Source organism: Apteryx rowi, unplaced genomic scaffold (genome assembly GCF_003343035.1).
Source record: "Apteryx rowi isolate R43461 unplaced genomic scaffold, aptRow1 scaffold_699, whole genome shotgun sequence".
Taxonomy (NCBI): Eukaryota; Metazoa; Chordata; class Aves; order Apterygiformes; family Apterygidae; genus Apteryx; species Apteryx rowi.
The window spans coordinates 11,659-29,538 of record NW_020450981.1 but is presented as its reverse complement, the minus strand read 5'-3'; the positions used below and the strand labels follow the sequence as shown (position 1 = coordinate 29,538).

The 17,880-nt window shown below is 53.5% G+C and overlaps 1 protein-coding gene and 1 long non-coding RNA gene across 2 annotated transcripts; one reads left to right on the top strand and one right to left on the bottom strand.

The window, feature by feature from the left end:
* The first annotated feature begins 6 nt into the window (after positions 1 to 6).
* LOC112975873 lies at positions 7 to 1,421 on the top strand. The gene is made up of 2 exons (XR_003256807.1): positions 7 to 264; positions 1,177 to 1,421. It is a non-coding gene; the product is annotated as an uncharacterized LOC112975873 (long non-coding RNA).
* Positions 1,422 to 16,466: 15,045 nt separating this feature from the next.
* LOC112975868 (SLIT and NTRK-like protein 4) lies at positions 16,467 to 17,333 on the bottom strand. The gene is given in 1 exon segment (XM_026086502.1): positions 16,467 to 17,333. A coding segment is annotated over 1 exon segment (867 nt).
* Positions 17,334 to 17,880: the final 547 nt, after the last annotated feature.

The window sequence follows — 17,880 nt, the reverse complement described above, 5'->3', positions numbered from 1 at the left end:
CCGCCCGTCCGCCGGCACCCTGGGGCTCTGCGGCGGCCCCGCGCCACCGGCTCCCTTCCCGCGGTGGGCGCGGAGGAGCATAGCGGCACCCACGAGCTGGGGGATGAAGGGCACCTGGCTGAAGGGCCCTGGCGTGCGGCTGAATGCCCTTGCCCTGCCAACTGCACCGCCCGGCAGGCCCGTGTGCCGGAGACGTGCCCCGGCATTGCCTGCTCCGCCAAGCCAATGGATTTCGGCTCTCAAATCAAGCCTGGTCTTGAACAAGTGAGTGAATCAGTGAGCAGAGCTCACCCTTCCACCTCCTCTCCCCATAACCAAGCCCCGGAGGCACCGGCCGGCCCGGTTTTGCCCAGCAGGGAAGGGTGCTGTGTTTGGGGAGCCCCATGCCCTCTTGGCCCTACCCTGCCTGGCCCGGCCCTTGAAGGAGCAAGCCATCTCCTCCCCACTGTGCGCTTGGGGGCCATGGAAACCCCTGAGCCTTTCGCTGCCACCCTGGTTTCTCCTGGCTGTCCATGCACTGAACCTCGCGCCTGGCCAAGCTCGATGGGACAGGAGGCCCTAGGGGACCCTGGGCACCATCAGCCCTTGCCAGGGTGCTGGGGTGCCAGACCCCAGGCGGTTCAGCGCACCTCGCCTCACCTTTCCATGCAGGGAAATGCTTTAGAGCTTGTGCTACCTCCCGCTTTCACCTCCTCCCCCTGTTCCAGCTTTCATCTCCCTCCAGCTCTATCCTCTGTCTAAGGCAAGATAATCCCTCCAAAACCTGCCACACCTTGCTTTGTCTTCTGCAGTGTTTTAGTGCCCCGCGGCAGCAAGTTTCTGAAATTCAAGCCCTGGAAACTTCCAGCGGATCTAGCGGTGATTCACTGATGGCGGAGGCAATGTTTAGTCTAAGCAATGGCTGGGATCTAGCAGAATAAACCATGACATCCAGCTGCTCGACTCCTAGCTCACACTATCGCTATTGCTATACATCTTTTAACTATGTGTCTTTACACTGTGCCTTGTGCCACAGAGCCAAATGCTCCTTAGCACAACCTTGGTCTAGAGGTGATATGTAGACACCAAAGCTGCTTTTTGTTTGGGTGCAGGATGCTTTTACGTGGCTAGAACTGTTAAATTTGCACTTTCCCAGTTGGACGCTGAGTGATTTACTTCTCCTTTCTTCCTTTGCAGCTGGCTTCCTTTCTTCCAGGTAGATGCTGATGTGCATTGCCTGAGCACCTAAACCATACAAAAGGCAACACGTGGCAGCCCGGACTTGTTGCAAGGCCATTTCTCACACAGTTTTCGGAGGGGTGGATGGGACACAGGAGCAGTCGCAGTGGCTCCGGGCCTGGGGAATGTGTAGCAAGTGGGAAGAGAGTCCTGGGGCAAGGATGGTGCTTGGAAAAAACTCCTTAAAAACGGAAAATAATTCTCTTGATAGTGGCGGTGTCTTCAAAGCGAGCCAGCCTTTAATGGGCTCGGTATGAACAGACGGGGTGAACGTTCTTGCAGAGTGCGAGAGGTTGCAGGGCAACTCTGCAGTTATTGCTTTGGGCAGTGCTTTCAATCAGCAGAGGAAACACTCTCCTATCCTTATCGGCACAGCTCGGGCCCAGAGCCTCCCCAGGTATAAATCACAGCAGGGCTACCCTGACCTCCCGCCTGGCCCTTCCCACACAATTAAGCGGGCAGCAGTTCAGCGAGAGCAAAGATGTTATCGCTGCGAGCGGGAAGCGCCAGGATCGAGGAGAACGCTGCACTGACTTGCACCCCGCCGTTCCTCCTTGCTGCATCTCCTGGCTCTGCCCAGCCCAGCCGCACTCCCTCTGCCTCTTGCAGCGCCTCCCGCACCGTGCCGCGGGAAATTGCCCTGCGCCTGCCACGCTCTGGCATCGCATATTCTCTAGGGGAGGAACAGGACGGCGTTTAATTGCATGGCCGTTCATCTGCCCTCCTCGCTGCTCTGCGTGCACTAGTGGGTCTCTGGCCCCATAGCCTGCCCCGCTGGCATGGAGGCATCTTCCCCATGCAGCGGACCTCCATGCAAAAAGTCTTGCTGCAGCCTCACTGACACCAGAGCAGTTTCCCATGCTAATAAAATGTCCTCCCACTGCGCTTTAAAGTTTTAAAGCCACAACGGACAGATAATGAGGCTCATCTTTCCCAAGCAAACAAACACTACCCACCATGGGGGGCCGGGGGGGGGGGGATGCTGCCAGGGAGGCTGCTCTTTCGAAAGCCGACCAAATGGAAACCAGCGGTGCTCTCCTGGCGGTTCGGCTGCTTGCAGCCGCGCTTTCCCAAGCTCCTTCCAAAAGGCCCTTCTGCCCTGCAGGCTTCAGACTCCAGCAAAGTTTTAGCATTTTTGTCTCTGCGTGTCAGCGCCCTGCGTAGCTTCCCCAGGGTCCCACTTTCCTCTCCCGTGCCCGGCTCCCGTCCTTTCCCTCCTTGTGGCCTCCCCCCATGCTAATGGGTGTCCTGGGGGCAGCGGGTGCCCTGGGCAAAGCTGCCGAGCGTGGGGACGGAGGGGGCTGCTGCCCAGCTCCGCGCAGGCAGCACGCGGCCCCTGCCAGCACCGCGGCACGGACAGCCCGGCTGCCAAAAAAGAAGTGTCACCGTGGCAACCCCGCAGGACGACTCGCCTGTTCTTCCCTCGTTTTTGGCGGAGGGAGGGCGTTTGCAAATGCCGTCTCCGCCAGGCTGGCACACATGGCGCCTGGCCACGTTTCCCCCCCACCACCACCCCGGCCTGAGCCCCAAGCGGCCTCGGCACAGTCACTGCAAAGGGCCGCGTGTCCCTTGGCTGCCGGGCGGCCAGAGGAGTCCTAATCGGTGCGACGAGGGACGGGCTCAGGGCGTGAGCGGTGGCCGCAGTGCTTGCAGGCAGAAGGAGCAGCCCCGGGTCGCTCGTGGCTGCCGGCCGGGAAGATGCCCTGCAAGTCGTGACCGTTGGCTCCCCCGAAAACCTGTTGCTTTTGTAGGGGAGGGGGGGGAAAGCGGGCGAACAGAGCAGCAGGAGCCCTAGGGCTGGGGCCCAGGGGGAGCAGCGAGGGACGAGAAGACAAAGGACAACATTTGGCAAGCGGCCGGGCAGAAAAACAAAGGCCGCAGYGAGCATAGGGAGCAGAAAACCACCCGATTGACAGGAGGCTCTTCTGTCTGTGCCGGTCACTAAGCCCTTGCCTTAGTCACGGCGTCCATGACAGAGCCTGCCTTTGTAACCTGCCTCCTTGACGTGACATTTAGCTATACCACAACGACATTCCCAGCGCTGCGAGCCCTCAGTGAAAAATCGTTCGGGAGCTGTTTGCCTTCCACCCGGCCATGCGTCACGGTAAACTCCGTCGGGGAAAGACCCATGCTGCACAGATCGGCTGTTTCCTACCCTTCCTGGCGGCCTCCCCCCGCTCCAAGCATCATCTGTGTCACAGCTCTGTAGTCAGGGATGGAGCTGCTTGCCGTTGTTGGGAGTTAAATGACGAAGGATTATGTTTTCCAACAGGAGAATTCACCCCCAAAGTTGGCAGCTGTCGAAGACCCTCTTCAGTGTGGGSGTCCAGGTGTTCCCTGTAGGAGGTGTCCATGAAATCCAGCCAAAGGAGATATCTGAGACCCTCCTTCCCGCCAAGTGAGGGACATGGTGCTGGCCACAGCCGGTCTCCTTTCTGTTACAGTGACCCCAGGCTGATCCCAGAGCACCAATGCGTAGTGAAAGTGCTCCAGGCTCTGCTGCACTAATTTTGAATCCCCCAGCTTCTCCCTCCCCCCTAGCCTTTTCTCCCTCATTTTTTTCAGGCCCTGGCTGATGTGAGGATGCCCACAAAGCATCAAAGCAAGGAGGTCAAAGCCTTGGGGGTCGAGTCACTCAGATAACAATTACCCCCAGGCTGAGAAATGGGAAATGCTCCCTCCTCAAAGGCAAGGCTCAGGGGGCCTGTGACTCCCTCCTGCACAGCTTAGAGCAGACATCTCGGAGTGAAAGAAAAGAGCCCTGCTCACCTAGGTAAAGGCACAGGCTGCGTAGGGCATGTGGGGGGGGGGGGGTTTGCAAAGCCCGCGGCTAGCAGCCTGGGCCCTGTCCCGTTCTGTGGGCCATGCTGGAGTGAGGGAGGGGGTTTGGGAAGGACCCAAGCTGCTCAGACAGGGAGTGGGAATAATTGGAAATCCAGATGTTCCCCAAAAGGGGGGAAACTGGCAAGCGCAAGATCTTGGCCAAGTTGGGAAGCACGTTACCCGTCCATGTGCACAAGGGATGAGCTAATCCAGACTGGGGGGCCGGGGAGGCTGTAACCACAGTGGCACCACACCTAGCCACAGCAGCTGGCTTTGGCAGATGCATTAGCAGGGGGCTGGAGAGGAGCAGGAAGGAGTCATTCTGGGGGTGGCCGGAGGCCTGGTCAGGAGCAGAAACGCTCCAGGATCTGCAGCCCACCCATAAGCCTCCTGAGGATGCGGAGGGGACAGGATGGTGCAGGTTGCTGCAGTTGGCAGGGAGGCAAACAGAGCCCAGGGGACCAACGCACCATCAGCTCCTGCCTCAGCAGGGACAGGACAGGCTCCAATCTGCAGCCCCACAAGGCATGGGTCCCCCAGCATGAGGAAGGCAGGCTGCACCAGGACAGGGCAAGGCTGAGCAGAGCGCTGCCTCTCACGGGGCGCTGCCTCTTGCCATCTGCCCCCAACCACGTGCTGCAGCGAGCTCTCATTTGGCTGAGTCATGATTCAATGGAGATGGCCTGGCCTGATCCCAAGCCAGTTATCAGCAATAAAAGAGCTGAGCAACACACAGAGATAAGGCCAAGCAAGAGCACTGGCTCTGGAGCCGGCAGATACACAACTACTATTTCGGCACAGTCGTAGCTGAGAGCTCACCCCCATGCGCACAGTAACCTCTGCCCCAGGGAAGGAGGAGGGCAGCCAGAGAGCAACCCCCCCTATTCCCATCCCAAGCCTCGGCAGGACTGGGGGAGCCCCTGTGCAGCGTCAGCAGGGAGAGAGTGAGCCCCAGATCCCTGAGCCTTGTGCATCCTTGGCCCAGCTCCCTCCTGCTTCCTGCTGCATGGCTTTCGCATGCACCCTCGGGTGACACCTGCTCCCTCAAACAGCCTCCCCACTTCCCCACTTGGCACAGGCATCCAGAGTGTCCTGGCTGTCCCTGCTCCCTCCCTTCTCCTCCATGACTCATCCACTCCATGGGAAAAATCAATACTTCTGCACACATCAAAAGAAACGCTGAGAGAAGCATTTCATGGGAAAGGGGATAAGGCGGATGCTTCTTGCATGGCTCATCCATTTGGCTCGCACGTGGGTTTCTCTGCCTCTTGGTTGGGTGTGGAAAATAGCACGTGGTTCCCTTCCTGCCTCACAGTCCTGTGGGAAATACAGAGGGTACAGCTTTGCCATCATATGAAACCTTGGTGCGCACACACACACCACAAGTGTGGTGTGCAGGTCTGGTGTCTACAGCTTGAGAGGGTCCTTGTGGAGCTGGAGTCGGTCCAGAGAAGAGGAAATAAAATGATCCAGGGGACGGAGCAGCTGGCTCACAGGAGAGACTATCATGGCAGGGGCTCTCATTAGGAGATGAGAAGGTGGAAGGGGGCATGATGGAGGGTTACAAGCCATGAAGGTGGTGGATGAGGTGAATGCAGAGCTGTCGTTCACCAGATTCCACAATAGCAGCACTACGGGCACTAGCTGGCACTCATCAAAGACAGACTGAAAGCACATCCAAGAAAGCATTTCTGTCCCCAGCGGTAGGGCCCTTCTGGAGCCTGCTGCCAGGTTAGTATGTGGAGCTGGGTAGGATCAGCAGGTCAGAAAGGAAGGAGGGAAATTCATGGTCAACAAGCCCCTGAACAGGTCCTAATGGCCTACATAAGCATGTCCCCTCCAATATCCCTAATCCAATGACTGGAGATGCTATGGGAGTACAAGGAGACAGTCCACAGACAGTAACCAGGCACAAGTTTYTTCTCCTTCCTAGTGCTGCCCTTGGAGGTAGAGCTGGGTGAGCCACTAGCCAACCTGTGCTCCCATCGCCCATCTGTGCAAGGACCACGCTGTGCTAGCCCTTCTCCTGGGCACGGGATCCAGGTCACTGTGTCCCCTGCTGCCCTCTTCCATCATGGGCCCTGCCTGAAGCCCCCCCTCCCCTTGTTGCAGTGAGGCTCGGGGCTCACTGGGCCAAGAGCACCAGACATTCCCTGCTATGTTAAACCCAGCGGGGCCCGGAAAGCTCACAGACTTCCCCCGCACTCCCAATTTAGCCACGAGGCCTGAATTGCTCATGCAAGGGAGGAGTCCTCCCACGTCAGGACATCCTGGCTGCCGTCTCTGGCCCCTCTGGATCCCCTCCCACAGCTCGGCACAGCTCGGCTCAATAGGGGCCACCCACAGCCACGAGCTCCCTGCCTGGAGGACTCCCTGGGCCCACCAGGCTTTTCCTCCTGCCCCGTCCCCCTTAGGTGGCCTATCCAAGGGTGCTGTGCCCCTGACAAGCTCCACTCACAAACACACACTTCCTCTTTTTTCTCCAGAGACTTGCAAATCAGTTCAAATCAAAATCAGCCCTGCTTGACATGAGTCAGGGCTGATAGCCACAGAGCAGGCAAACTCTGCCAAATTCCTGCTCCCCATTCCCAACCCTTTCAAAGAGATCTCTTTAAAAGCTATTTATTTTTGACACACAAAAAAACGCACGTTCCTTATCCTTCCTTCATTGACAGACAAGTGCTTGCCTGAGCATCCTGAGAGCCTTGAACTCTGGCCAAGCATGAAATGGTCTCGGTAGGAGAGAGCTGGGTCCAGCCCAATGATGGCCCAGTCTGCACCCTTTGGCAGCTGGGGCTAAGCCCAGTCTGCAATTCAAAGGAGACTCCTCCTGCAAGTGACACCATTGCCTAGCAAGCAGCAGGTCCTGCATGCAGAACGGTATCAGGCCACTATAATTACAGTGGCTTTCTCTGGATTAGGTGCGGGTGAGCAGCATGCAGGTGGGAAGACATGGGTCACACATGGCTGGCAGCAAGAGGAGGACCTGACGGGGCAAGCAGGATGCTGTGCACTGCATGGTCGTATGGACTGCATGTCCCGCTCGCTTGAGGGGGCATGACCACTCTGCTCATAGCTGCATTTTGCCTGCATGGAAATAACACCAAGAGGAAACAGCCCTAAAACAGGAGGTCCGGGCATGTGGCTCTGCTGATCTCTTGGAGACAGACCCAGAATGCAGCCAGTACACCTGCTGCAAGTCTTCCTTGGCAGGAGGCTTTTGGCCCTGCTCCTAGTGCCGTATCAAGGCAGGTTGGTATACAGTGTAGATGTCAGCCTGGCAATGAATTGCCCCGACTGCTCAGCAGGCCCTGAACTGCTGGGTGGCTTCCAGCAGCCGTGAGATTATCACCTCCTCTTTCCCAGATTACAGTCAGCATCATCCCTGGAAAACAATGGTCAACTTTGGCTTAGCATCAGCTGAAAAAAAAAAAAAATCAAAGTCCTTTGCCCCAGCCAAACTCAAAATAGGAGATACTTCCTCCCTGGAAAAAGGAAATTCTCAGTTCCCCACAGAGGAGCTCATGATGGTTTGTGCTGCAGGATAGGAATACTCCAAGAAGCCCAGTGTCTGGACACGTGGAGGTTCTGCTCTGCTCTTCCATGTCAGGACATGCAGAAACACTGAAAGATTGTGCCAAGCCACTGGGCTTCCTGCACACCCTTGAGAGGGTCTGACCCCCAGGRAGGGTTTCCCACACAATGTCAGAGCCATGAGGATCCTGGCCCTCGAGGATCCTTGCAGCCAGCTTCTGCATGTCACTGGATACCCTGGAGAGCACTGAAATAGCATCTCCAGGAGCTAGACAAGGACAGAGGAGTCTAGTTTTATGGTACAGCCCAGACTGAAGCCTTTAAAACAGCATGCAGGCCAGGGCAGAGCTTTCTGCTTCTCCATCATCTTCAGCATCTGCTTGCAAATTCAACAGGGAAAGAAAACCTCCTGGGCTGTCCTGGACCCTCTGCCCTACTGGGCTCTCTGACCTGTAAGGAACAAGACTTTTCTCTGCTGGGAGATCTCTCTGCTGCTGCAGCTTGGGCCTGTTTCCCTGCTGCTCCTTCCCTGCTGGCCACCTTTGAGTTCCTCTGGGACTGTCGACTTCTGCACCTGACTGACATTTAGCTTGTCCCTCCAAGACAAGCCTTCCAGGACTTCTGTTCAAATTTATTAGACCCCCTCACCTGCCTGTGGCAAAAAAAAAGAGCTGGGGGTGGGGATGTCCCTAAACACATTGGAGTCATTGGGCCTTTCTGCCATGGCCTCCCCATCCCCACACACTGTGCTCACCCCTTGCTCTTCTCATTGTCCCTGCAGCTCCCCAGCTGCCTCCCTGCATTATGTAGATTTGCTGGGCTGTTTACTGCTGGTTTGAGCACACCTGGCAAAATCTTCCTCAAGTCTGCTTTTAGCCCTCTTGCTTTCCCATTTACATCTGACCTGCTGTGTTTTTTGAGCCTCCCTGTTGTCCTTTTGGCAAACCTTCTGCTCTTCAGCATCAGCCTTTTCCCCATGCTGCCCACTCTTTCTCATCAGCTGTGCAGAGGCTTTATTGGATTGCTCTTTTTGCTTTTTGTACTTTGGTACACATTCTCAGGGACTCCTAATACTGTACTTTTCTTCAGCCTCCAGACAGCTTGAAGAACTCTGGCTTTTTGGACCACAGCTTTGAGAGTTTTGGTGTTGGCCTGCTTTTCTCTTTTTTGGACACGTTGCCTCATTTTTACATAGTCTCTTGTCCTAACAATGAATAGCCACGTACCAAATTTATTCAGCCTGCTCTTCCTTGACACAAAATTAAATCACATTGTACCACAGCTGTATTGGATCCTCTTGAGCTAAGTCTCATGTGCTGCTCAAGAGCAGATCCAGAAAAGCATCTTTTCCTGTGGGTTCTCAGACTAGTTGTGGTGGGATGGCATCGTTTACTGCATTCAAAGATTTTATCTTTACATCTTGTTCCCTGATGCTTTGATCCTGTCTGCAAGTGGAGAGTCAAAGCATCCCTGTTATTGCCTCTCCTAGAATTGCAGCTCCCCTAGCTTCATTTGGGATTTCCCCATCACTATCACTGTCCTGAGCAGACAGTACATTTGTTATTAGCAGAGTCTGGGATTTCCAGCCTGAGGGATGCCCAAGGAGGTCTCTTGTCCCTTAATATATTTCATGTTATCCTCCAGGTACATTGCCACTCCCCTGCATGTAGGTCCTTCTTTCTCAGTCCTGTGAAGCTGCAAACCTGGGTTTTATTGACCTACCATTCTGGTTCTCCCTTCTTGTTTTTAGGCATCTGGCATCAGTGTATTGCAGGTTTGCCCTTGCTCCATTGCTCAGACCTGCACTTGCTGCTCTCCTGGTGCTGTAGGTGGTCTGATTTGCCTTCCTTATTTATTGCAGTTATGCTGTTTACTTACCTTCTGGCCTTTCAGAGGTTCATTGAACATTAGCCACATTCCCTGCGTGAGTCACACCAGCCCAAACCAGGTGCTCTCCTCCGCCTGCCTGCTTCTGGCTTGAATACTCCTCTCTGACATTTCAGTTATCAGCACCAGCAGSCTGGCTGTGTTATGATAAGGAAGAGCTTCTCTGTCCTGTGCATGTCCCTCACATCCCCAAATGTTCCCCAGGTCCTACCACAGCTAATGCCCCCCTCCTTCCACCATCCTCTCATCCCCATCCTGAGACTTCAGCTCTCTGCCCATCTCCCGGGTGTCACCTGTGGGACTGGCAGGGTTTCAGAGAGCAGCACAGGGAGGTCCTGGACTCCAGTTTCCAGCCAAGCAGCCTGGATGTAGCCAGCAGGACATCCCTCTGACCCTCGCCTGTGTCATGGGTACCAGTATGGTACCATCAGCTCCTCTGCTGTAGTTGGAGCATCTCCCCTGGCTGCAGGTAAAGGCAGCGAGTATCAAAATATCCTGGTGGAGTTGTTTATGGCTTTCAAAATAACTGCCCACCAGGTACTGCTTTTCCAATAGATCCTGACCTGCTGCATGACCCTAGTGATGAGAAAATGGGCCATTTTCTCCCAGCACTTGCAAACTGCTTTTGGCTTGTCTTTACTGCTCAGCAAACACCCCCGAACAGGTCAGCACTTTCTTAATGGCAAAACTATGCGAGGAATTTCTCCTAAGGCAGTTGGACCCTTTCCAAAGCCTGCAAACTGCCAAATCCCCCCCACTCTCCCCTCCATCCTTTTCCCCCCAGCAGAGAAACAAGGTGCAAACATGGACCCTGAAGGCATGCCGTGCACTTCCACTTCTGCCCTTGCGTCCACTGAGGCTGCGGGAGGCAGGGCCCTCTCCCCTCCCATGCCCCGGGGTGACTGCCCAAGGGAAGGGGCTGATCTTGCCCTGGGTTTCTCCCAAAAGCAGCTGATCCCTTAGCTGTCACAGCGCTTCGGGGACACAGCAAGCAGCCACAAGTTTGGGTTTGAAGCTCCTGGCATGTCCTTGTTGTCTCTCAAAAAGCATCAGGCATCCCTGGGCACTGGGCAAGCAGGAGGGGGAGTCTCCCTGATATGCAGGCTGGGTGATCCTCGGCACTCATTGACATTGTTGCCTCCTGTGATGTTTTTCATCTTGAGTCACAGGAGACCTCTAAAAGCTCCAGCTCCTGGATTCATGTGATTGGCTTTCCTTTAAAAGTCTGTCTTCAGCTCTCCCTTGCAGATGTATCTCTAGAGCCACACTTTCCAGCCTTTCCTACTTTGTGGGTCCTAGAAAGTTTTTCCAGGCAAGGTACAGACCCCTTCAGAGCACAGTGAGCATCTCCAGAATGGTCTTGCTCCTCAGGTGTACCTTCCCTTGCCTCTCTATGAGTAGTCCAGGACACCTGAAGATAACAGCTCAGCAGCACTGGCCCTACAGAAGGAAAGACAAGCTCAGCCAGCTGGATGAGGAACGCACCCTCCGGGTATGGATACCAAATCAACCCCCCACGCAGCAAAATCAAMCGTTTTATCTTGCAACGACTTTTCCTGGTACCTGAAACTTCCTCTTCTTTATGAGTGTTGTTGCCAGTTGCCAAAAGAAGGCTCCTTATCTTGTGTTGTACTTTGGGTTCACAACTCCTTTGTAAGTGCAGAGCGATTCACCCTCCCCATTCCCCCAACCTCCCTGAAGGCCTCTTGGCGAAGGCGCAGCCATCCCTGCCCAGCCCTTGGTTCCTGCAGGAGACATTTTGGCTTAGAGGGGGACCTCCCACAGCCAGGCCATAAGGAACTGTGCAAGGCTATGGGGAGGATGCTCAGGGGTGAGACCCAAAGCCCAGGGCTCTCGCCTCTGCCTCTTGCAGTCAGCATGGGCTTTGCCTTCTGCCCCGGTAGCACAGCTGGATGCCCATCTGTTTCATTTCTCTGACCTCTATTTAGGGATAGGAAAGTTGGTTTTTTTCTGCTGCCCAGCTGCTGTAAAGGTGAAAGAGCATTTCCAGGGGACCCAGCCCCTCTGTGTATTCATTGGGAAAGGGACAAGGGCCCTTGAAAGCCAAACACCTATAAATAAGTTAGACTTGGCCACCCAATGATGTTTTCCAGGATTTGGTGACTCAGCTGCACTTGGAATTTTACTCAAATAAGGATACCAAGTGACAGATCTAATCTGGGCACGAACGGAGCATCTCTACAAACATAGTATCAGACTTTTCCTCCTTCCCTGAATGAGCAGATCCTCTCTGAAAAACAGGCACAAGCTCCACATTTGGGAGAGAGGCACAGGGAAACAGCACAGGAGCCCAGGGACCAGTTTGGGTTGTTCTGAAAGAAACACAATGTGTACAGTCACAAGGATTCCACCACACACTGGGATGGGCAACACCACCCTGGAGCTCCCTTCAACCCCAGTCTTGAAGCATAGATCAAACCAGAGCTGAATCCTTGAGGCGCTGGGTGGTTCTGGCCTTGTGCTCTAACCTTGGGCTGGTCTGGGTGTCGTGCTCCTGAGGGCACTAATGGCCCTCGATTGTGCTGAGCAGCCTCACCTGGGGCCTCTACCCACACGCTCTCCAGCCATGGGTCTGGGACTCATTTAAGCTCAGTCCTGGACACCTAGTCCTGTCCTGAGCTCTGGTGAAGGTGTGCTTGTTTCTGCCCATGTCTCTTACACAGACCTTGGACCTATGTAGTAGAAAGTTTGTCTCAGATGCTGTAACCTGGATGGACATTAGATCTACTTTGTAGGTAGCTTGTCTCTGGCCTATCTCCTGGATGGACCTGGGTGGTAGGTAGCTTGTATCCAATCCTGCCTCCCAGATGGACCTTGGACTGATGTTGCCAGTAGATTGCCTCTGGCCCCATCTCCTGGACGAACGCCTCAGGCCCATGTTGTAAACTTGTCCCCAATCTCCAGCTTCATCTGCTGCTCCTGGCCCTAGTCCACCTCCTGGCTGTATCTGCAGCTCTTGATGGGCCTGTTACCTGATCCTGGCTTTGCCTGCCAGGTTCAGACCCTGTTCCATGTTGGTGCAGGCCCTGCAGCAGGGTTCCCCTTGGCTCCTGGCTTGTCAGCCCTGCTCTTGCTGCTCCCAGACACTGGGCTCCTTCCATCCTTGATAAGCCCAGTCACTRGAGACACATCGATACCTCCTTCTGCCACTTCCATCTCCTTTTCCGGAGCACAGCCAGGCCAGGTRCACTCTTCTCTTTGCTTCTGCTCCTGCAAGGGCTTTGCTAATTCCCACTTCTAGGAGCAAGTCCTTGCTCTATAGCTGGGGACAGCAAGGAGGTTGTTGATGGAGCTGTTGCATTGCTTCTCCCAGCAGGTCCCACCGTATCTAAGAACAGGAAAGTCTTGTAACACAGGTACTACAGTGCCACTTGCAGGACAGGCTTTGGTATCTCAGTTATTGCTGGGAAGCTAGGCAGCTCTTACAAGTTGTTACTCCCTGTTAAAAATTGCATGCATCCCCCCCTTCCACACCCATGCAATTTGAACACATCTTACATATGCATTCAGAGGCTATGGTGTGCATAGTCCTGAGAGCTGAAGAAACCAAGCCTGAGACCTACCAGGTGTTGACTACCTTGCCCTTTCATATATAGAGAAATCTTTTTGTCTCTTAAAGGGGCCATGAGAGGAAAAACATTCAAAACCCATTCTTTTCAGGCCTCATTGAGTCCTCTGGAAAAGAAGAGAACAGGAAAAAAGCAGAGGTGTGAACTGCTGCTAAACCTAGCAGGGTTTGACCTGCTGCTCTCAGACATGAGTCATGCGTGAGGCTGCATCCTGCCATTTACTTTTGACACAGGAGGGGGTGAGCTCCTGGAAGCACATGAGGCAGACTGGGGCTGAAATGTGAGAGGATCTCCTGCGCTTGCTCTGGAGAGCCCCTGTAAGGGCTGGATCAGTTGCTGGAGCAAGGCTGTGCTGCCTGATTGCTAGCCCAGATGTTCTGCCTGATTGCTAGCCCAGATGTGCTTGTTCTTCTTCCCCATCACCTCAGGATGCAGCCTAGAGTATGATCTCTGGCACCTCCAAGTGCAATTTGATTTTAGCACCTTGCGTGTTTTCTGACTACAGCTTCACAAGAGACAGGAAAAGGGATGGGACCTTGCCCAGCTGGCCATGCGCTCACTCGAGGAGGAGGTCTGCTAGACATCATGGCCTCCTCTTCACGGGAAACTGCCCTCTGTTGTGCTACCATCCGGAGTTGGGGGGGGCTGACTTCCGAACAGAAAATATGTCCTTATTCAACCTTTGTCATGATTGCTCTGCCCTCTGCCAATCCCTGCAGCAGTAAGCTGAGAGCTGAGGAATGGGCCAGGTGCCAGAAACCTAGCTGGGTTCCCATGCAATAAATTCAGTGAAGGAAAACTATACAGATGTCTGGGATAAACATTTTGGAAGAAAGCAAGCAAGATGCCTGTTCAGCTGCTAGCCTCTCTTGCACACATTGTGCAATGAAGTGTGCATGGAAGTGGGTCTCAACAGCCAAACATCCCTTTCCCCTGGGGAATTGTTGCCTTGCTGGAACATCAAACAGGCTTGGTCTCAGGGAGACAAATTGGGACTGACCCTGAACAGCAGAAATGCTTACCTCCTTCTCTGAGACAGCACAGCTGGGACAACTGTCCCTGCCCGGGGATGCACACCGTGCTGTGCTGTGCAGACATAACTCTCAGAGATTGTGGGTAACACCTCTGATTCATCACACCTACCTGGCAAGGGGGTGAGCTCTTCTCATCTGCCCCCTGGCATGGATGTCCAGGAAGGAAAGACAAGGAGTCCTTCTCCCATGCCCGGCATCCCCATCCTGTTTCACCACCGCCTGCTCCAGCCCTGTTGTCAGCGATATATTAGCATCTCAGCTTGCCCTCTTGTGGCAGATGCACACAGAGCTGTCCATGACCCACCTGCCCAGAGGGTAAAAGCCCCTGGAGCCAATGGCCATGTCTGCCCCTGCAGGAGGGTCCCTGTCTGGGGCAGCAGCTCTCCCTGCCTTGCCAGACAGGGCATTTTATCCATTCATTAGCCTTCCTAGCTGGTAACTTCCATTGCACTGAAAGTCAACACCCGTGCTTGTCCCTTTGTCATGCTACTTCTCCTCCTCCCCAAGCACACCTGAATGTTACATGATTCACTCCATTCAGCATGGACAAATGTAACTTGGGTCTGGAATAACTCCATGCAGCGGTACTGGCTGGGGACCCACGGAGCATGGGTCATACAGGGAGAGGCTGAGGAAGCCAAGCTTCTTCAACCTGGAAAAGGCAAAGAGGGACCTAACAGCCTTCAACTACATAGAGGGGTTACAGAGAAGACAGAGACAAGCCKCTTTGCAGGAAAAGGATGAGAAGCCATGGGCACAAGCTGCAAAAAGGGAAATCCTGGCTGGATTTGGAGTGGCACTGCATGGGGCAGGGCTTGGAGCATAGATCTTCTGAGGTGCCCCTCCACCCCAGTCTCTGTGACTTTTTGGATTTTAACATTTTTGTGTGTATATTATGATTGTTCATAAGACTCTTCTCAGTCACCTCTAAACTAAGCAATTCCATTTCCTATGCCTTTTATTTCTAACCCCTGCATTCTGCTCTTCTCTATTTCACATAATCCACATCTTCTCAAAATTACAATGTCAGAAGCTGGCCTGGCTCCTGTGGCTGAGACTCGCTCCCTGTGAGCTAAGCAGAGGGATAACACCATGAAGCTTTTCATGGTGAGGCAGCTCCATGTATATCCCAGGATGGCATAGGCCTTCCTTCCCAGAGTACAACCAGACAGCCTCATGTTCCACCTGCAATCAAAGATAACCCAGATGCTATTTTGCAGCATATCCCCCCCCCACACCCATCGTTCTCTGGGGCTATCTGTAACACCAAACTACTCCCAGGCATAGCAGAAGTGTGGACAAGGTGCAATGATGCTCAGGGGGGCAAGAGGGGGAAATATAAGAAAATAGAAATGCACCTGTATCTGAGCAGGTATACATTTTTTTTAAAGATAAACACAAAATCAAAACAAAAGGAAAGGTTATCATCAAAGAAACCACTGAAAACAAGGATGCCCCTAGATTTATAACTAGGTTACTGTTAATGCCTTTTGTAAAAGAGGACTGCAGATGCATAGAAGAGCTTGTAAAGGAATTGCACGTCCTCTATCTGAAACTTCTTTATTTGCACACCTGTGTGAAAAAGTGTTTTGAGCCAGCTGCGGGCTATGGTCCTATTGCAGCTCTGTACTGGGATGCAGAAGACTTCACCAGACAGACCTCAACACTGTCTGTCAGGCATGTCAGTGCCCACCGTAGGGCAAGCAGCATCTCGCCTGTCATGTCCTTGCTGGAAGACTGTCTTCATCAGCTGGAGCAAACGGGTGGCCAGAGGTTACCAAGTCAGCTTGCTTTTATTTGCAGCCTTTGTTCTTGGTCATCCATCTAAGAGTACATGAAGAGTCTTGACTGATGAAATGTTCAATGGCTCCTCATCTCCCACCATCTCACTGTGCTTCCCAGGCAGTGTGCAGCCTTTAGAAATTACGTCAAGGCTGCAACAGGCAAGATTTATCAAGTGAGCTCATTCTGAATGGAGCCATGTACTAAAAAGATGTCTGCTCCCAGGCTGAGTCTGCAGAGAAGACTATCTGGAAACTGAAGCCCTAAAGGGGACTGTGCTTTGAAAAGGTACTCGCAAGAAAAAATTCCGTTGTGTTGAAGAAAACCCTGCCCCATGGCTTCAGCCGGTTTTTGGACACAAAATCAAAAGACCACATACTGCCTTGCTTTAAGGCCAGTTTTCTAGGAGCCTAGAGCTGCCCTGCTCAGCTTGTTTCCACCCTGCAAGGACAGAAATGTCCAAGTTGCATTCCTGGCTCCATCTGCCTTGCTACTGGTGTCCTCTCATATCACCAAAGTGGCAGCACAGCTGAGTTAGGCCCTTGTTTCATGTCCAAGTCATACGCACACCAGAGAACCCAGGTCCCCGTAGCTGAGCTCATCCATGTATGCTGTAAGAGAGCTCTATGTCTTCACTCCAGTGCTTGCCTGTCCTTCTCCTCCTGTTCCGCTCTGCCATCACGATGGCAGCCACAATGGTGACAAACACCGTGAAGGTGATAACAAGCACTGTCTCCGTCTCTGCAGCACAGAGCTGGGTGTCCACAGAGGCCAGCAGGACGTTCCTCAGCACTGCTGGGTCTGTACACGTCATGTTCTCATAGTGGTCCAGGACCAGCCACCAGACACTATGCAGCTTGGAAAAGACCCTCTGCAGGTCGCAGTCACAGAACCAAGGGTTGTTGGAAAGCAGAATGTGTGTCCCAGCGGTCTGGATGGTTAGGAAGGTTTTGAACCTGATGTGCTCAATGTCGTTGTGCTACAGGTTCAGGATGGTGAGGCTACTCAAGGGTGTGAAGACACCGGGGCCAATTGTCTTGATCCTGTTGCCTTCCAAGTTCGAAACCTCCAAATTCTGCAGCATGGAGAAAACCCCATTGTGAAGGCTCAGGAGCTGGTTGTTCTGGAGGTGAAGTTGTCGCAGGCAGGTTAAGCTTCGAAAGGGCCCGGTTTCAATGGAAGAGATGTTGTTGTTTTGGATGTTGAGTTTCTGCAGGTTCTCAAAATTTTGGAAGCTCCTGAAACGAGCCGTCCGGATCCTGTTGTGGGACAATGAGAGCTCAAGGAGAGAGCTGAGCCCAGCTGAAAAACTGCTTCCTAGCACTGTGATCACATTCCCACTGATATCAAGCTTCTGGAGTCTTTCCAAAGAGCGAAATGCTCCCCTTCCTACCTCAGCAATGTTGTTCCTGCATAGAAGGAGAACTTGGAGCTTCCACAGGGATCTCAGCACCAGGCTGGRCATAACACTCAAGCCACTGCTAGACAAGTTCAAGTGCTCTGTCTCTGGTGGAAAGATCAGGCTTCCACTCAGACCGACTCCGGAACAGTTCACAGACCTGGCCCCCTCTTTGCAAAGGCAGACTTTTGGGCAGGGCTGAAGAAATTCTGCATTTGCAAAGAAGAGAATCCAAATCCAGAATAAGTAGTGGATGTGCATCTTCTGCTTCATCCTGGGCAGCCAGCTCCTCCTGTGAAATAATTAAGGAGAGATAACAAATGCAGAGGTACATGTCTGGTAGCTTTCGTGCTTGTTTCTGGGCTTTGTTAACTGGCAACACTGTTTGTGTTGGCACTGCCATTTCCTGCACCAAGAGCCCACGGACTTCTGGTGATGAGACGGGATGTTTTGGCCTGCCTCAGAGTTATAGCTCTACAATAAAATACAAGGCAAGACTGCCTTTGTCAGCTTCTCTCTCACAAAGCATCTTTTCCAAGGAGAAGAGTCAATGCAACTTGAAGCACACCACTCCTCTGCCCTGACCCATGTTTCATGGACAGGTCTCTCCATG